Genomic DNA, 19,238 nt, shown 5'->3' on the forward strand with positions numbered 1-19,238 from the left:
CAGGGTTACTTAATGCAGTCACGGAGTGGACTGTTACTAAAGAAAGGATGAGGAGAGGTAAGCGGCCAGATTTCGAAATTCAGTATGTCAGTAAAGTGGAGAGCAGTCAGGGATGGTGAAGGCTGCAGATAGTTTTGTGCTTGCAGGGGTGGAACAGGGTATGTGCAGGGCAGGCAGATGTGAGATGAACCGAAATGAGATCAGAGGGACAACGTGGTCCTGGGTCTTGACCACCTTGTCCTGCTGAGTGCCTACTGTCTGTATCTGCACATCTTTTTTGACATTTACATTTTCATTATTCATCCAAAATGGGCAAGAAATGCAAACTTGAGATCTTTGCTCCAAACTTTCAGTTGATCCAATATACAGCAGTGAGTTTATATTAATCTTCACCTTTGTCTGAGGACAACATGGAAATGAGTCCCTAATCAATACTGCAAGCATTACGAAACCTGCAGGATCTCGCCCAGGAAGATCAAAAACTGAGTTTGAAGCTCGTACCTGCAACATGCATCTATACGCACTGCAGTCATGATGGCACTGAGTGTATCTGCTGTGGATGGATTGATGATCTGCTAATCTATAAGGATTTCTCTTCAGGAGATGTTGGCAGCTCCTTACTGATGAGACATGACAGTAAGAACAGGTTACTTTACCTCTGTGCTGTGATTTCTTTCCCTCCTACACAGAGCAAAGGGAACAACTTCTCAGAATATTCCTCTTAATGACGAAACTTCATAAATGATTATGAAATGCTTTGGGTGTTCAGAGGTGTGGCAGCGCAAACACTGTAACACACTGGTTTTATTGATATCCTGCGTGGTGCTGTCAACCAGATTGCTAATATCCGGAGTAGTTCTTGTGTAAGAAGTAACTGGAGTATGTGTAGGGCTTTCGTGTTCTTGTGGTCTTCAGATGCCGAGGGTATAGAATGACAAGTCCCTGCAAGGTCTGAGATGTGAGCAGCGTCACTGGAAGCAAGGGCAGCTGCCAGCTCGTTAAAGGTCTGCAGATAAAGTGCCACACAGAGCTGTTGGCCACTGTTCTTGCAGCAATGAAGCCCTGGCTGGAAAACTGATACTGCTTCACTCTGTGCCCAGCCCCTCTGCAATGAGACTCCACTGCAGCAGGTGCACTCTGCTTTTAATCCTTAGGACAAAACCACTACCCGCTGCTCCAAGTAGCCATGGTTGTATGTAGGAACTCTGCTAAACAGAGTACAAAATTGCCAGGTAGCTCAAGCTTAAATCAGGGCAGGGGAAGGGTGGAAGCATAGCTGACCTCCGCTCTGCTCTGTCAGTGTGCAGTGTACAGGCTGGATCTTGTAGCCTAAAAAAGGCACATTTGTGTAGTGGAAATGCAACCTAAATTAATTGATGTACAAGTAAAACATAAAACAGGCTTGCACTGTGGTGAGGAGGAAGCAAATAGACTTTTTATAGCACAGGGCACTAGTTAGTGCACTAAGGAAGAAATCAGTGGTATAACATTGGGGTAAGATTTACGCCGTTTGCATACAGAATGTAAGAGAGCTCAATTCATACCTTGCATATAAAAACTTTGATTTATTTACATCAGTAAAAAATATATCTTAAATTTGAGTATGGTCTTATAAAACAATTGTATTCCAGAAAAATTGCATTAATGAAAAATGAAAGTATTGCCCAAAAAAACTGTATAAACATTTTTTTTTAAAGTGGCCACCCAAACTATCATTTCCTGCATACTATAGTTACTTAATCTCATGCTTGCGATACAAATTGAAGGTAAACACTTTATTTGCAATAGTCCTGTACATTAACTGTACTGAAGAGAATCTGTTACCTGTATGTAGTCATAAATTCATATTATAAACTTGTAGATCACTCCTGGAGAAGCTCTGTTTCTTGAATATAATGCTCCGTTTTCTGCAGCGTCCTTAGAGCAGCATCCGAACCCTTCAGCAGCTGCAGCGTTCAGGTGGGGTTGTGTTTGCAATGAGCCTCCTGACGACCACGGGCTTAGTCAAAGCTGGGAGAGATGCTGCGGTAGGACGAGAGCTCGTGTGCCAGGTTTTCAGGGGAGCCTGGGTCTTGGGGGAAGATGCTTTGGCTGACTCCATGTCTAGCTGGCACATGTGAGAGGAGGTTTCCAGCCTGATTGCTGAATTGAAGTGTTGCTCCATGTGCTGCTGTAGCTCTTGTACCACAGATTTTGGTGCTTCGGGTATATAAATGAATACTTTCTCTCATCACCCATCATGGGTGCTGGGACATTTCAGCATGAAACTATAAAGAGATAAAATGATTGTAGCAGCTGAGCAGAAGTTGTCCGCCCACTCTGTCGCATTTTCATCTTCAGAGCTACATTTAGGCATGCAAAGCGCTGGCTTTCTGCTGTCATGTTCCTGGTTTGGGTCTATTCTGGGTGGTTCCTGCCAGCAGAACAGACACACTCAAAGTGCATGCAAATGTATTTGTATCTCTGTGTATCTGGGAGAGAGCTACACTTCTGAAGAGGGGGAAGGCCAGCCTGCAGTTTGCCCTGCTGTTGATCTTTGCGGTACCCGCAGTGATTTCCCAGTTCAACAGGGGACGGTGCATCTGCCTGTGTGACTGCAAGGTGGATCTGTTGGCATCTCCTGCCTGTACACTGTGGGTAAGGCTGCCTTGCCACCTCAAGCTCACAAAGCCCTGACAATCCAAAGCATCTGTTCACCGGGAGTTGCTTCTTTCTGTTCTATACCTTACCTTAAATATGACAATTAAGTTTCTTTGTGTCTGTGTCAGAAGATGGCACTGAAACAATTGAAGAAGGATTGTGACTAAGGCACCAGACTAAAACCTCAGGAGTTCAGTATCCAAAGGGGTCCCTTGTACAGCACAATACGAGTCTCAGTTTTCCCACCATGAAGGTGGCAGGAAAGGTTAAAAATCCTGTGTGAAGGCGGAGTGCCCAGATGCCACTATCATGAAAACCATAAGAAAAATTTAAACTATTCCTATCAAAATAGGACCACAAATGGCTTTTTTTTTTTTCCTGGATCTCATTCTGTACTGAAGTTGCATATAAAAACACATCAAATTAAAACAATTAAAATTACATTAATTCAAATTTGCATCTTAATTGTGATGATAAATGAGGTGAGCAAGATCCAGTAAATTCTGAAACTGTGTTCCACTGTAAAAGCCTGGGATTAATTGACTGTAAAGAACTTGTGTTTTTATTAACAAACATCTGTCTAGACTCTTCACTGAAGTGACAATAAATCCCCTCAAACGGCATAAATCAGAAAGAATATAAACCTGTTTCAGGGAGAGCAGGGTTCTCTATGCTAGCATTCTCTTCTCTTAAAAAAAAAAAAGAAAAAATACACGTCCTCAGGTGCCTCAGGATTCATAATGTTGTTTGATTGGGCTATTACAAAACTACTCTAATCAGGATTAAGCCTTGTACCCTGGAAACTAGGGGTGATGAGATTATATGATGATCAAGGGTGATTTAGAAGATCAAAGCCTTTTTGAGGGAATAAGGTCCCTAATTTTACTCCTTTAAAAGAGGTTATTTTGTTTTAACTTGTATTGACCTTATTCTCTTTCTGCATGTTGATAAATACCAGTGTAAAGATGTGGCTTTGCTGAAGCCATTGATGTTTTTGCAACAAAATCAATTGGTTCAGGATTTTACCTCCCCCCTGGAAATGTCACAACAGCCACTTTTTACATAACTGAAACTTTGATGCCTCCTGAATAAATAAAATGTCAAATATTGACAATTTCTGAAAGTTTTTGAACTCCTTTAGCCAAACAGTGAAACAAAGGACTTGTCTATGGGTACTGTCTTTATCAAATCAATTTGCTTCAATTTGCTTCAATACTTGACCAACTGTGAAGTATTTCTTTTGCTCAGTGTAAATCTTTGAGTTGCACCACGAAATGCAATCCAAAGGAGAAGCAGCTGGCTACCCCTCTACTGATATTTCACTAGATTGTTGGGACCAGTCTGGGTTTTTCAATGTGATGTCGTCATATTGTTTCCTAAAAAAACAACGGAGCCAGGCTTTGGAGGTTTGGTTAAGGCCCCCTGGGGCCTCTGGCCTTGATTCTTTGCAGGTGCTTCTGCTGTCAGTCCCTCTGCAGCCCCTGGCCCACGATGTAGAGCTCGGGGTGGGACGCGAATCTGTTGGACTCTTTGATTTCGGGGACGCCAGGGCTGTTCCAAGAGTCGCCTGCTTTTCTAGGGCTCTCCTCCAAGCTGCAGAAGGAAAGATGCTTAAGTTAAGAGGCTAATGAATTGTGACTTTTTAAACCAGCACTGATTAGACCACATTAACCCTCAAAGCACAGATGCTGCACGATACCATGTAATTCCCTATCTCCTGTGTGTATGCACTATACTGTTCCCTCCCAAATGTCTATCGGGAAGCAAACATTTCATATGTTGGACCGGGGATCAGTATGAATCTGGGCTTACTTACAGATAGACACAGATTTGCACAAAAAGTCTTGTTCCACACCCTGCTGGAGGAAAGGTCTTACCTGTGTTACACGTCTGTTGAGTGAGGTTACAGTGATTTCTGAGTATGCCAGCATGACTGTGGGATGTGTGCTCTGGTGGTATAAATCCATCACACTGCAGTCAGGAGAACTGAGACATGGAAAGTGTAAACAGTGTTCCTGAAGTCACACTGGCAATCTTTAGGGTCACAGGGACTTTATGAATCAAAATTGATTATAGCAGTGGAGCTGGTCATGAATGTCTCATGCCCTGGGCCTTCATGCTGAAATGTGCCCTGTGTTGCTGTAACTAATTAAACTGGTTTAAGCTCTGGGAATCATTGTGTTTTAAGTATATAAACTGCTAAACTGAATTAGCTTTCAACTGCAGACAAGCTGTTGTGTTCCTATTCTGACTGCTAGGAGTTCAATTATTTGAACTGAGGAAGAGATTTCTGATATGTGACCAGTCATGAAAATAATCCAGACTCAAATATCACCCAGTTGCAGAAGGTCTCACTTGGGCTACTTGCTTTGGGCCTGATTCAGTCAACACAATCCATCCTCACACCCTCCTTGAACAATATCTTAAAGGCATTTAATCTTTTATCTTTGTTCTACCTCTTGGGAGATTAGCAATCGTAATAAAATATTATTTTGTTTAACTGCACACACAGAAATCCTATTACAGATCAGCAAGATTTCTGTGAGCAGAGCGATTGTACATGTTATGCCTTGATAAGATGCCAATAGCTGCTGATTGCTGTCAAACAACCAAGCTTAGAAACCAGCAAAGTCAGCTCAGTCTGTCCATCTACTGGCTGTCCGTGTGGGAACCAGTTGTACTGGCTTGAGCACTGAAACTCTCATCAAGTACCCTAAGACTAGACACAAAAGCTATAGCTCCCGCCTTAGTTAGGGCTAATGCTGTCTTAAGTCCTGATACTCCTTAGAGAACAGGATGGGCTGGAGACAATCTTGGGAAAGAAGTGCTTTTTGCCTTCTAGGGGAGCAGCGAGTGTGCAGGAGACATGCAAATCTGCGTATAGCACTGACATTTAATGCCTGGCAACACCAGCTAGCAAGTGAGATAGAAGTCACCCCCTTTTTTTGGTGTTTCTTCTAAAATGGAGGGGGTGGCAGAGGGCGCTCAGCTGCCTAATGAGAAACATGTTGCTTGTACAAGCTCCTCTCTGTAACAATCTGCTTCTCAGCAAATTGATGTTTTAATTGGGCATGGAAAAACTGGAGGACTCTATCCTTGAGTTTGGGAGCATGGTAGAGCTGATTTTCAAAATGTTTTACCTGTAAAAGAGTGACGCTATTGCAGGTTTGCCTCTGCCTCTCCTCCCTCCTGTGACTAGTGCTTGGAGCTGCTAGTAACAGACAAAACCCCCACACAGACAAAAAAATAGGCATTGTCATATTCATAGAGGAGAGGTAGAGCAAGGGAAGGAATGAAGGAAAGGAGACTGACAGCTGGTTGGGAATACCTTGTGAACTTGAGACCAGATGCAAACATGGCCAGAACGAGGAGGTTTAGGAGTGCAACATCTGGTTTGGGGACATGTTTTGAAATTTCCCTCTGTCAGCTGAATGAATGGCAAGGCAGAGGAAGCCTTGTATGCTTAATGAACTTGAAGGAGAAAGACAGACCAGGGTATGGTGGTTTGTCTCTTATGGCATCTGCTGCAAGAGCAGGGGTCGGCATCTGTGCATGGGGATGTGGCGCTCACAGCTGTGGCCAGTATCTAGTGGAGTGCCTCAGGGGTCAGTACTGGGGCCAATATTATTCAATATATTCATTAACGATTTAGACGAGGGAATAGAGTGTACTATCAGCAAGTTTGCTGATAACACTAAGCTGGGAGGAGTGGCTGACACGCCAGAAGGCTGTGCTGCCATCCAGCGGGACCTGGACAGGCTGGAGAGTTGGGCGGGGAATAACCTGATGAAATTTAACAAGGGAAAGTTTAGAGTCCTGCATCTGGGCAGGAACAACCCCAGGTTCCAGTATAGGTTGGGAAACTACAGACTAGAGAGCAGTGTAGGGGAAAGGGACCTGGGGGTCCTGGTGGACAGCAGGATGACCATGAGCCAGCACTGTGCCCTTGTGGCCAGAAAGGCCAATGGCATCCCGGGGTCTATTACAAGGCGGGTGGTTAGTAGATCGAGAGAGGTCCTCCTTCCCCTCTACTCCGCCCTGGTGAGACCACATCTGAAATATTGTGTCCAGTTCTGGGCCCCTCATTTCCAGAAGGACAGGGAACTGCTGGAGAGAGTCCAGCGCAGGGCAACAAAGATGATTAAGGGAGTGGAGCAGCTCCCTTATGAAGAAAGGCTGAGGGAGCTGGGTCTCTTTAGTTTGGAGAAGAGAAGACTAAGGGGGGGACCTTATTAATGTTTATACATATATAAAGGGTGAGTGCCATGAGGATGGACCCAGGCTCTTCTCGGTGGCAAACAATGATAGGACAAGGGGTAATGGGATCAAGCTGGAACACAAGAGGTTCCACTTCAATTTGAGAAAAAACTTCTTCTCAGTAAGGGTGACAGACACTGGAACAGGCTGCCCAGGGAGGTTGTGGCGTCTCCTTCTCTGGAGACATTCAAAACCCACCTGGACATGTTCCTGTGCGACCTCACCTGGGCGTTCCTGCTCCAGCAGGGGGATTGGATTAGATGACCTTTTGAGATCCCTTCCAATCCCAATCATACTGTGATACTGTGATTTCACAGCCACTAGCATTTAAGTATAGATTGAAACATTTAACGATATGAAACTGTAACATGTAATAGGCAAAATAAATCTTAATATTCTTAATGCAGTATGTTTCCTAGTTGCATATCACCTGAACATAAGATGTGTCAGTCTACTGATCTCACTAGTTCTGTGATCTGCCTCCAGCACACAGTTGCTACGCAATGCTTGGGAAAGAGATAAAACCCAGCAGTGCTGTAATACAATAAATAATTGTTACAGCATCATAAAGTGAAAAGAGATCAGTCTTTTCTGACCCCTGCAAGATATTAAATTTGCTGCATTTATTCTCTTCCAAGATACTGGACAAACTCAGACTCAATGATCTCACAGAAATAAAGAAAATCCCTTTTGAATACTGGTTTACTAAGGATAATGAAGTTGAAATACAAACCACCTAATCTGCAATGTGTAGCTTCAGACCTGATCCAACTTTTCTGAAAGTTCACAGGTATTTTTACTCCAAACAGCATCAATTTGAGGCTCATCATGAGTGTATAACATTTAGGAACACACAGCTGGGGATAAAAAAAAACAGAGCTTTAGCTGAAATGAAGAGACAAAAATCAGAGATCAGGGTTCCATTTGCAGACAAGAGAATCATAAAAATGTTGGTTGGAAGTCATCTAGTCCAACAGATTCTAAGATGATGTGCACCGTGCCCTTTCTGCAGACAGGAATGGGGTTGATGAGTTCCCCAGGTCCTCCACTTTCTTGCCTTTCCAAAAATCTGCCATAACACTTGTTATTTTCAGTCATTGTGAATTTGCTGGCCTCCTTTCCAATTACCGTAAGTTGTCATAGACATCATAGACAGCCCCACAAGCACATCAGCCTGCTTTTTCAGGACGCTTGGGTCCATCCAGCTCTATGGATTTGAATACATGCACCTTCTGTAAGGCCGTCCCTGACTTGTTGCTTCTCTGATGTTGGCCTCACTTCTCATTTCCAAGCTGCACTCACACGCACATAGGTCTCGGACCAGGCTTTGTACTCAGGTTAAAACAAAATCCATCACTTTTGCCTTTTCCTTTTACCAGTGGACAAATACTTCCACTGAACTTCCTTGTACTACTGGAGTACCTTCTTGTTGGCTTTCACGTTTGCTACTCTTTCGTCTCCAGCTGGGATTTGATATGATTTTGGATTAATTATTCAGGTCAATGTTTTAAAAAATGCCCACTATTTTGGCTTCATAATTTGACTTGAAGGCAAGAACTGACACAAGATTAGGATATCATTCAACTTGGGGGATCTATGTAGGGAATCTAAGCCCTCAAAACAGTCAACAGACAGTGAGGTTGGAACTCGTGGAAGTGGTGTGAAAATCCCCAATGACATTGCTAGCTGGCCAACCAAAAACTCAGGCAGACTTAGCAGATACAAAGGAGTGGTTTATAGCACCTCCTGACTATGATTTCTGTGAAAGGAAATAACTCCTATCTAGGGTCTCACTAGGGTGTCATTTCAAAACTACATGTGAGCACTCAAACATTTCCAACAGACTTTGCAGCCAAATGTTTATAATTTGGGTGCTACAACACCACATATTCTTCAACAAGGTCCTAATGTTCTTCAAGGCTGAGGAAATTAAGATCAAAAGCCTTGCTCAGGATCATGGAGCAGGTCAACAGCCAAGCCAGACACAGACCTTCGTTTTCTTCCCAGCTCAGTCAATGACACTGGACTGCATTGCCTTGTACAACTGTATGCAGAACAGAGAGCACAACATATTATTGCAAAAGGACGAATTGCTAAGAAAGCAAACAGGTAAATTCTTGCACACTAAGGACACGGTGTAAAGTGAGACCACGTACTCTGTAGCTCTTCATGGAGACATATAGAGGACTATAGCCCATAAGTTGGCAGGGCTGATCAGGAGGGCTTTAAACTAGGTTTGAAGGGGGAAGGGATTGAAACTGGGCTCTCCAAAGATCAGCCTAAGGATGGAAAGCCCGAATTAAGAGTGGAATCAGCAGCCCACTTGAAGCGCATGTACACTAATGCACGCAGTATGGGCAACAAACAAGAGGAGCTGGAAGCCATCGTGCAGCAGGAAAGCTATGACATAGTTGCCATCACAGAAACATGGTGGGATGACTCATATGACTGGAGTGCTGCTATGTGTGGCTACAAGCTCTTCAGAAAAGATAGGCAGGGTAGGAGAGGTGGAGGGGTGGCTTTATATGTTAGAGAGTCACTCGACTCTGTTAAACTTGAGGTCAGCAGTGACAAGGTTGAGTGCCTGTGGACCAGAATCAGGGGGAAGTCCAACAAGGCTGACATCCTCGTGGGTGTCTGTTACAGACCGCCCAACCAGGACGATGAAGGAGATTAACTATTCTACAAGCAGCTGGCAGATGTCTCAAAATCGACGGCCCTTGTTCTTGTGGGTGACTTCCTAGAGTGTATAGAGGACAATTTCCTTCATCAGCCAGGAAATGAGCCTACCAGGGGCAGACCCCGCTGGACCTACTGTTTACAAACAGAGAAGGGCTGGTGGGAGATGTAGTGGTTGGAGGCCGCCTGGGGCATAGCGACCATGAAATAATAGAGATTTCAATATTCAGAGATGCAGGGAGAACCATTAACAAAACCTCTACGCTGGACTTCCGGAGGGCAGATTTTTGCCTATTCAGAAGTCTAGTTCAGAGCATACCCTGGGAAACAATGCTTAAAAACAAGGGGGCCCAGGAGGGTTGGACATGCTTCAAGCAGGAGGTTTTGAGTGCACAGGAACAGGCTATACCAGTGTGCCGAAAGGCTAGCCGGCGGGGAAGACAACCGGCTTGGCTAAACAGGGAGATTCTGAATGAAATCAGAAACAAAAAGAGACTTTACTGACTGTGGAAAAAAGGGCTGGCTACTTATGAAGAATTTATGGAAATAGCTAGATCATGCAGAAAAAAATCAGGGAAACAAAAGTGCAATTTGAAGTTAATTTGGCCAATTCTCTCAGGGATAATAAAAAGTCCTTCTTCAAATATGTTAATAACAAAAGGAGGGCCAAGGAAAACCTCCATTCTCTGTTGGACTTTGAGGGAAATATAGTTAACAAAGATGAGGAGAAAGCTGAGGCACTTAATACCTACTTTGCCTCAGTTTTTACCAGTAAGACAGTTGGCCCTCAGGACAACTCATCTCTGGAGGTGGTTGACAGAGATAGGAAGCCAAATAGGCCCCTTGTATTCCAGGAGGAAATAGTTGGTGATTTACTGAGCCATCTGGATCCTCACAAGTCTATGGGACCAGATAGGATCCATCCTAGGGTGATGAGGGAGCTAGCAGAAGAACTTGCTAAGCCACTCTCCATCATCTTCCAACAGTCCTGGCTCACTGGGGAGGTCCCATATGATTGGAAATTGGCCAATGTTACCCCAGTCCACAAAAAGGGCTGCAGAGCTGACCCTGGCAACTACACGCCTGTCAGCCTGACCTCGGTGCCTGGCAGGGTTATGGAGCAGATCATCCTGAATGGAATCACACAGCACCTTCAGGATGGACAAGGGATCAGACCCAGCCAGCATGGGTTTAGGAGGGGCAGGTCCTGTCTGACCAATCTGATCTCCTTTTATGATCAGGTGACTCACCTGGTGGATGAGGGGAAAGCTGTGGATGTGGTCTATCTGGACTTCAGCAAGGCCTTTGACACTGTCTCCCATAATATACTCCTGCAAAAGCTGGTAGCCCATGGCTCTCATTTGCTGTTGGTCTATTTTCTCCTGAGGTGACTTGCACAAGACAACGCGGATCTAGTTGCAATGGAAATAAATCATGGCACATGAAAAAAGATGCACAAACCACACACAACACCTCATCAGGAACACAGTGGTCGCATGTCCTCTACTGCAGCTCCATATACATCTCAATAGTTTCAGAAGAATTCTCTCTTTCCTCATCTTGGCAGACAATTACAGCTAGTGATGTGTGACACTCCATTGCCATAACCTTCCACTAGTCCAAGGTGCTGTTTCTCAATCTATGTCAGGAAGCCCTGCTTGAACCAAGAGAGTCATAGCAGCGCTCCAAGACAGATTAAGAGCTCACCTTACCGTGAGCAGGGGGTTGAGTTCCTACAGGCTATGGCAGGGGAATAAAACCCATCTGCAATAACCAGCAATGAGAGGTAATTTGCTGTTTCTTAACATTCATGGCCAGTAATTGCAGCTGCTTCTCACTTCCTTGCTTCTGAATGACTCAGCTGCTCTCTGAGAACCCAGAGTCCAAAAAAGGAGTCACGTGAAAACAAGTTGGAGGAACATTGGTCTTATTGAATAGAAAAACTGTGAACGAGATGGCTGTGAGATACAGCAAGAAGGGTAACTAAGGCAAAGCAAGGTCTTCTGTTTTATTTTGCAGCCTTCCTTGCATTCAGAATTAGAATCTTTGCTTCTGTGCTTCCAAGCACGCACTGTGCACATGTTCACTAATGTGTAACTTGCCCTGCCATTCAGATCTGCTCTAAATCGGCCTCCGCACATAGAGAATGCTTTTTGCCTAACCTTAGCACCGCCTCCCAACCAATAACTGCTGCACCAGGGAAAATACTCAAGTAATTGCTCTGTAGTTGTCAAATGTATTCCAAATAGAATCTGCTCCACAAGAGGGGAAGATTATGATTTTCAGTGACATTTTGTGCCAAGCACTGAACAGTCATTGAAAAGGAAGCCTGCTCACCCCTGTCCTTAGCCCTTACCTTTTCATTGCTGATCTTGAAGTCATCGACACTCAGAAGGCGAGGCCTCACACGGTGGCTTGTCTCCTTGGCCTGTCTGGGTGGGAGGTTTGGCAATGGGGCCACAGGTTCACGCAAACGTCTGGCAGACTTCACGTCACGAGCAACGCGATGCTGGAGAGCAGGCAAAATGGGTTCCAAAGTCTGGACCTCTGATAAGACACGGATATAGATTGTGTATGATAACAGTAAGGAAGATACCACCTTTCCAAACAAAAGGGGTACTACCATATTGCACTGGCAGCAGAAATGACATTGCTTTGTTGGCCACCAGACTCAAACCTACTGTGTGATAAAGGCCTCAACCCTTGGCTTCTGGTGAGCAGCTGTGTTTGACAGAGAAGAACAGAGAGATGGAGATTGCCCTTGCCAAAAGGGTTTGTCTCTGTTCCTATCCCTTTTGATTTTAGTAAACATCCTCTTTTCCCGAGTTCCTAAAGAACTCCTGGGTTTTAATAGCTATGTTTAATAGTCTTTGTAGAGGTAAGAATTAACATTTCCTCCTCTTTGCTGGAATATTTTAGAGGGCCTTAAAAGAAAAGCTTAGGATTGCTAGAGTGTTACCAAAAGCAGAATTGTGCTCTTGAAGCCAGAATTCATTTTCCCCAAGGGGTTTCATTCTAAATTGCAGTAGGTCAGCCCACTTTCTGGGCAGACTCACTAAAGGCTGATTTTCTTAATGGGAATAGCACAGTGCAGCTCATTCTGAAATACTCTCCAAAAGAGCTATTAAAACTCAGAGAACTAATCATTCCTTACATGGCTTCACAGATGATAAAATCATGTGATAGCCAAGCAGTAAAAAAAAGAATAACTTTCTTAAATCAGGATTTTTTTCCCTGCAGAATGGTCAGGCCAATAATAAAAGAGAGAGAAAGATGGTTTAACGATATATCTCATTTCTAGTCTATAATGTATCCAGCAAAAATGTCACATTACTTACTCAGCAATAGTTCTCCCTAGTTGCACCCAGCATCCTAGCTGTGTATCAGCAATAAAGGAATCACTCCTCTTGGGAATGCCCGTTATTTGTCAGGACTAACACTGAGCTGAGGGACCAGTGGATCTTATTGCTTCTCCTGCATCAGCACAATTATTTCTCAAATTCCCATCTCTCCTATTGCTACAAACCCACAGATGGCAAAGGGGCAGCAACGGTGTCATTGAGGTTTTCAGCTTAGAAGTACTGGCTGACGCAGATGCACCAGACACCACATTTTGTCTTGCAAAACTCTAATTGCTAGTGACAACGCGAGGCAGGGAGCAGGGGAAAGCCAGTAGGCATCTCCTATCCAAGCCTCAGTGTGCAATACTGACATATGCACATAGAGTGGGGGAAGAGATTTGTAATCATAAACCCAGCATATGTGACTTGGGGGAAATGAGTTGCAACAAGGAAACCTCATGACTCAGCATTCAATTTAGGCTTGTACTTAAAAGGACAGAGAGCTCAGATCCTGCGTAGGCCGGATCCTTAAGTCTCTTTCTAAAAGGAAAATTCACAAGGACTTGCTATCATACAAGGTTTCACTATTTCTTCCACTGCAAAAATAGGCTATGCTGATTAATGTGCTTCAGATCTGAAAGGGTTCAGCTCAGAAGCTGCTCAAGAGAAGGTTTTCTCCTTCAAGTGTTGGAGGAATGAGTGGGCCCATTTCTCATTTCATGCAAAATGCCTCATTTTTCTCTAATCTTTGTGACATTAGAGAGCATGCTGAGGGATAAAAGGTATAAGCATGAGTTAGGGGAACATTTTCTTTTCATCCTGTGCATTTCCATGGCCCCAAGGTACCCTTCTAGCTCCTGCCATTCGTAACTCCATGCTGGAGTCATTTTCACTGGATCAACAGAGCACATTTCCCAGTGACTGGTCTCTGAGGAGCCATCTGAGTGCATCAAAAAACGAAAAAAGTTACAGGACAGTTTTCAGCTGAATTTTCACATTGCCATCCACGGGTCACCTATGTTCTTTCTAGGGCAACCATGCCCTGTACCCACCTCGAGATATAAAAGTCTTCTCTCCAGTTCTGCTGCCTGATCTTGACCTTAAGAAAATGGAGAACAAAATAATACATGAGGATACAGAAAGAGAGGCAAACTTCCTTAGCAAGGTCCGTCTGATGAAGGAGAAAATGCAACCCATAAACCCAACAATACGCGAAGGTGATTAATTGTCACTAAATCTTCAGCTGCTGGAGTCTCACAGAACTGGTCAAGCTCCAGCTGAAACACAGGATCTCAATTTGGACCTTAACTATCCAATTCTGCTGTCTCTGCTTTCAGAGTTGAGTGGCTCCCACTGTTCACACATCCTTTCTGAACCAGCAAGAGATGTTAAGCCAGCCATAAGTCTGTATGGAGTGCAGCTACCTTTATAGTGCTGTAGAAGCCTAACATTGCTTGGCCATGCCTTAAACTGATGACAGTATCTTGTTACATGTGCAAATACCACTGCTGTCTCCTGAGAATAATTTTACACCTCCCTGTTCTTTTTAGAAGAAGAAGGGTTTTTCCAACTCAGCTGGTAGGTCAGTATACTCAGATTGCACTGTAAAAGCTATGCTGACGCTTTTGAATTGGAACTGTATTTCTGTGACTCCTTATTTATTGTTATAACTAGGATAAAGCTGACAGATAGATTTCCTCATGCATATCGAAGCAAGTATCTTTCCATCAGTTACAGCCCCATAACTGTTCTCTAGTACTTTCCCCCCTTTGATCTTAAAGCCATATGCAAATATTAGGCATCTATAGAATTAGACATCTACAAACAGAGATTTATCTGGGCTTCCATTTTACAGTGAAGGCCCAGACACAGAGAAATTATAACTGATGTTTACAGAAGCAGCATCTGAATTTACAGACAGCTCTACAGTAGCCAATATTTGCCCTAACATAACCTTGCAGGTACAGATATTGGCAAAGATGACACACAAAACCAGATGCTGTATTCAGATCCATGCAATACAGTTCCCAAAGGGTGCCACAAAGATTACAGAGTGAATCAGTATCAGAGTCCAGCAGAGGACTTGCTTTTAAGTTCCTCTTAAGTCCTGCCTCCTCCTGTGCCCCACCACCCAAGATCTTAGAGGTGGCTTTGAGGTGATCTTAGAGGTGGTGAGAGTTGGTTTTGTTGCTTAGAGCCAATCTTAGATGTTGGCTTTGACATGGTGCTGGTCACCAGAGATACACAAAGTGGTGAAAGTACAGAAGTTTGCATAAATATATTGAAGAACTGACTGTGGAAAACAATCTCACAAGATGAGAAGTGTGAGATGGAAGACATATTGGAGAAGCGGACACTTTGGCTTACCTCATCTCTGGGGCCTCTTGGAAATCCACATTCTGAGAGTCTGCAGCACTGCCAGGAGTCCCATCAGAAGATCTTGCTGACTCGAGGATCGGGGGAAGCAAAGCCGCTCTCCGTGACTTGTTCCAGTTGTCACCACTGCAATACGAGTGCAGCTGGGAAGCCTGGAAATAGTAGAACAGTGCTCAGCTGGAGCATCCAGTCTTCCCCCTTGATGGCAGAAGCAGTTCAGCCATGCTCTTAGCTAGGACACGGCAGGAATAGAAAAGTCAAACTGGTGGAGCAACTTGACCTAGGATGGGCAATGGAAAGGGAAGTAGTGAGGGAGAGACAATGTCTCCATGCTGTTGCCAGCTCTCTCCTCTTGATACAGACTGAGGACATCAAGTCTGCAGGATGCGTGTTGCAGAAACAGCCTGAAGCACAATGTCCAGCTGAGCACTTGGCTCAGCTGCTTCCCTGGGCTCACACTGCAGAAAAAGATCTCAGAGCTCTGCCTACTGGAAATAAACTGAAGATCCACTACACATGCTTGGCTTGGTTTCCTTATTTTATATCCTTTGCTCTCTGACATCAGCTCCATGTTATCCTCATCACTGGCATCATAGTCTGTGTCATTTTCCCCATGCTCCTGCTCTCCATCACTTAACATGCTGGTCTCTGAGGAAACAGGTCTGTTCTGGGTGGCAGACATGGTCTTGGAGGTTACCCGGAGCTTCTGGGAAGCTGATCCAGAATCTACTGGCTTCAGGGTAACCCCCGTGGGGTCATCGCAGTCAGTCAGGCCTGCAAAGCAGAGACACAAAGCATAATAGAAGCAGCACTGCAAATAGAAAGCACCTGAAGGTAGATATTTCATTGGACAGATTTATTGGAGGCTTCTAAATAACTGCACAGGGAAACACGCTCATGCTGGCAGCCACTTGAAGCAGGCCAGTGGACAACACTTACGCACTCCCACAGAGCCACCAGGGGAGCACCCTGGTCCTCTGGGCTCCTGTGGAATAACAGAGAGCCCACGGACCTGTGCATACCCAGAATTATTCACCTGCACATTCACCCTCCAGCTCCTCTCCCTGCCTCACAGTTGTACACCCCTACAGCAACAGGGAAGGTTATTGCAGGGGGCACATGCAGGGAACAACTGTTCCCTGGGAATGTGCACTAGCTTTCTAGGCTGGGAAAAGACCCCTCTTCCCACAGGAGAGCAGGCAGGTTCCCGCCTTACCTCTGTATGAGGCTGACAGGCCCTCAGACATCCTCTTCGTCTTCAGCTTGTCTTTGATCTGGATGGTACCCGAGTCAGCGCTGCTTGCCTCCCTCTCTTGGGGGTCCTGGGTCAAGGCTTGGTGAGAAAGGTGGGGGTGGTCACCTCCTTGCCCAGTGCTGAAGTCTTGCACATCAGCCTCACTGGCCCAGTCATCCAGGGGAGGGATGGCATTTGGTTTCCTCCCATCGCCATCCCCATCCTCATTCAAGAACCTCTGCTGCTTCTTCATCTCGATTGTTAATATGGACTGAAAAGAAGCTGCAGATCAGGTAAAAAGAAAGAAGTGTGTTAGTTGACCTCACACCTTTACAATCAACCCATCCAATAAGTGAGACATTCACAGATTTTTTTAATAGTTCAGAAGATCACATTGTTTTTATTTTACATAAAACCAGCTTCAGTTTACTTCCTTTGAACACCATTGAGCTAGCAAGCCAGGAGAGAGAGGTTAAAAACCCCACTGGTAAGAGGGGGAAAGAGATTCCCTTTTCAGGCCTTGGCTTCTGTGAAGACTGCCAGTAAAGACCCACACAGTGCTACTGGTATTTCTGAAAAGCAGAAAGACAACTCAGCAAGCAGGCAGATCTTGCCAGCCTTTCTACAGCACCATCCCATACTCAAGGTCAGATCTGATGGGCAAGCAGAGGAAGAACTGGGAATTTACCTATGGCAAGACCACACACTAATAGCAAGGATAGAAACAGACCTTGCATCTCATTACCATGCCTGATTTATGGCAGTTGGGCCACAGTCCCTGTCCTGGCTGGCACTGGTAGTGATTTGGCTACTGCTGATGAAGGAGAAAGCGTAATGGACTAATGATAGCGAGATGTGATGCCATATGCACCACTGAAGGAGGGCAGGATCATCTGCAGCTCTCTGTCAGCCACCTGCTCTGATCCAGAGCCAGCACATGAGGACTGACCTCCAAGGACCCTTTCTCCCTGCTTTTATTAATTTATTTTTTTCATTTGGCTGAGGCGACCATTGCGCATTCAACCCCCTTCCATCCTCACCTCCTTCTTCAGTGGTCCAACTGCTGCCACGAAACTGCAAGTTTGAATCAATGCTTCCGCCTCGCAGAGCCTTGTGTCTGGGTTTGAATTGGGGAACGCTCCCACAGTAGACAGCAATTGAGGTGTGGTATTTAGCTTTAAAATAAGGACAGTACAAAAGACTCAAATTCACATCATTTGATATTTGACACTTTTTTTCATAGAAGATTAACACACCAGTGCTGGCCTCTGGAATGGTCACTGTGATGTGTGCTCTCAACCTACACCCAGCCACACCAGCAGCAGTTTGATACAGGCTCCGAAGGAGATAAAGGCCTGAGCTGTAGCCAGGCCAAGAACTTCTTTTAGGAAACCCACAAGGAAGTAGAATGGCAGAATGAACAACGATAATTTGTGGGTGCAAGGAGTCTCAAGCAGACCTTTCCCACTGTATGCAATTTGGCTTCAAGCCAATCACTTTATTCCATAAATATGACAGCCTGGGTGAGCCTACAGTGAGCTCTCTCTGCTAGCCAAGTGTGGCTGTAGGGCAATGATCTTTTACTATTCACTGATCACTGGAGAAGCACAAATTTAAGTTTTATACTAATCATTTAGCTCAAGTAAATGCATTTGAAATAGAATGAATCACTTAGTGATTTCGTGAGCGAAATCTCGAAGCTACAGAGGTAAGAGAAGGTAACGAGACGGTTTCTGGCCGCGTTTCCGATTCCGCTACCCGGGAGTCCCCGGCAGCCCTTGCGGAGCCACTGACGCGGCGCGGCCGTTACCACGGTGACGGGGGAGCTCTAAAAGCGGCTGTAACTGCAGACGAGCACGCAGTTCCTCGGGTCAGCCGGCTGAGGGCGGCTCGGCCGGAGAGAAAAGTCGGGACCTTCCGGGTTGCGGGCTCTTCTGCTTTTTCTCTCTGGTGCTTTCTCTTGCACACATTGTTGTTTTTTTTTCTTCGGAGCCGGGCGAGTTTTTGGTGCAGGATGTTTAGTTCAGCTTTTTGCCATTTTGCAGAGACCTCTGAGCTTTTCTGCCTTTGTTCCTCTTTCTTCTCTCTCTGTGAACAGGTGCTGTTTCCTAGGAGAGGCTGCTTGGTGTGTTCCTGAGGAATTGCCTTGAGTATCTTTTATTTCTATTATATATATATATGTATATATATATTTACTAGTAGTGTATTAGTATTTTGTTATTTTATTAAACTGTGTTCATCTCAACCCAAGTTTCTCTCTTCCCTTTTGATTCTCTCCTCTATTGAGGGGGAGAGGGAGGGGGTGAGTGAGTGGGTATCATGGTTGAACCATGACAGGGCTCTGTCCTGTTCCTGTGTAATCATCAGGCAGGGAAATTCTCAATGATCTGAAGCAATTCCGTTCAGTTGCAGCATGGGATCCGAGGTCTGTATTGAAATTTTTCACTATGAGTAACAAGCATTGGGAGCATGAGGTGCAGGGCTGACATACTAAAACAAGACCATAACCTCTAACAAGACCAGCTTAATTGTCCATTTTATTGCTCTTACATCTATTCCACTGAAATCCCAGTACTGTTCTTAGTGCTGTATGAACCTTGAAATACAACAGTTCTCATTGCTCAGAATTCATGCCCTGGTCTTTACAGTATTCAAGCACCTCTGTCTTGTTCAGGTCCTAAGTCCACCATTCAGGTATCTCTGAAACAGTT

The 19,238-nt window shown here is 44.8% G+C and overlaps 1 protein-coding gene across 18 annotated transcripts in view; it reads right to left on the reverse strand.

Annotated features, from left to right (window-relative positions):
• Positions 1-1,406: 1,406 nt before the first annotated feature.
• LOC135579150 (TOG array regulator of axonemal microtubules protein 2-like) overlaps positions 1,407-19,238 on the reverse strand; it is a 31,064-nt gene continuing 13,232 nt past the window's right edge. For 9 of the 18 annotated variants that reach the window (XM_065058723.1, XM_065058721.1, XM_065058722.1 and 6 more), the window contains 4 exons: positions 17,568-17,702; positions 16,510-16,809; positions 11,933-12,123; positions 9,893-10,988 (listed from right to left, as the gene is read on the reverse strand). In XM_065058723.1, coding sequence (XP_064914795.1) covers positions 10,518-10,988; positions 11,933-12,123; positions 16,510-16,809; positions 17,568-17,702 — 1,097 coding nt within the window. In that variant the 3' untranslated portion in view covers positions 9,893-10,517. Of the gene's footprint in view, positions 8,942-9,892; positions 10,989-11,024; positions 11,445-11,932; positions 12,124-13,969; positions 14,017-15,284; positions 16,068-16,509; positions 16,810-17,567; positions 17,703-19,238 lie in introns of those variants that run through there. The other 9 variants (XR_010471664.1, XM_065058727.1, XM_065058728.1 and 6 more) reach the window with 9 other exon arrangements.

The sequence above is a fragment of the Columba livia genome, chromosome 3 (genome assembly GCF_036013475.1).
Source record: "Columba livia isolate bColLiv1 breed racing homer chromosome 3, bColLiv1.pat.W.v2, whole genome shotgun sequence".
Classification (NCBI taxonomy): Eukaryota; Metazoa; Chordata; class Aves; order Columbiformes; family Columbidae; genus Columba; species Columba livia.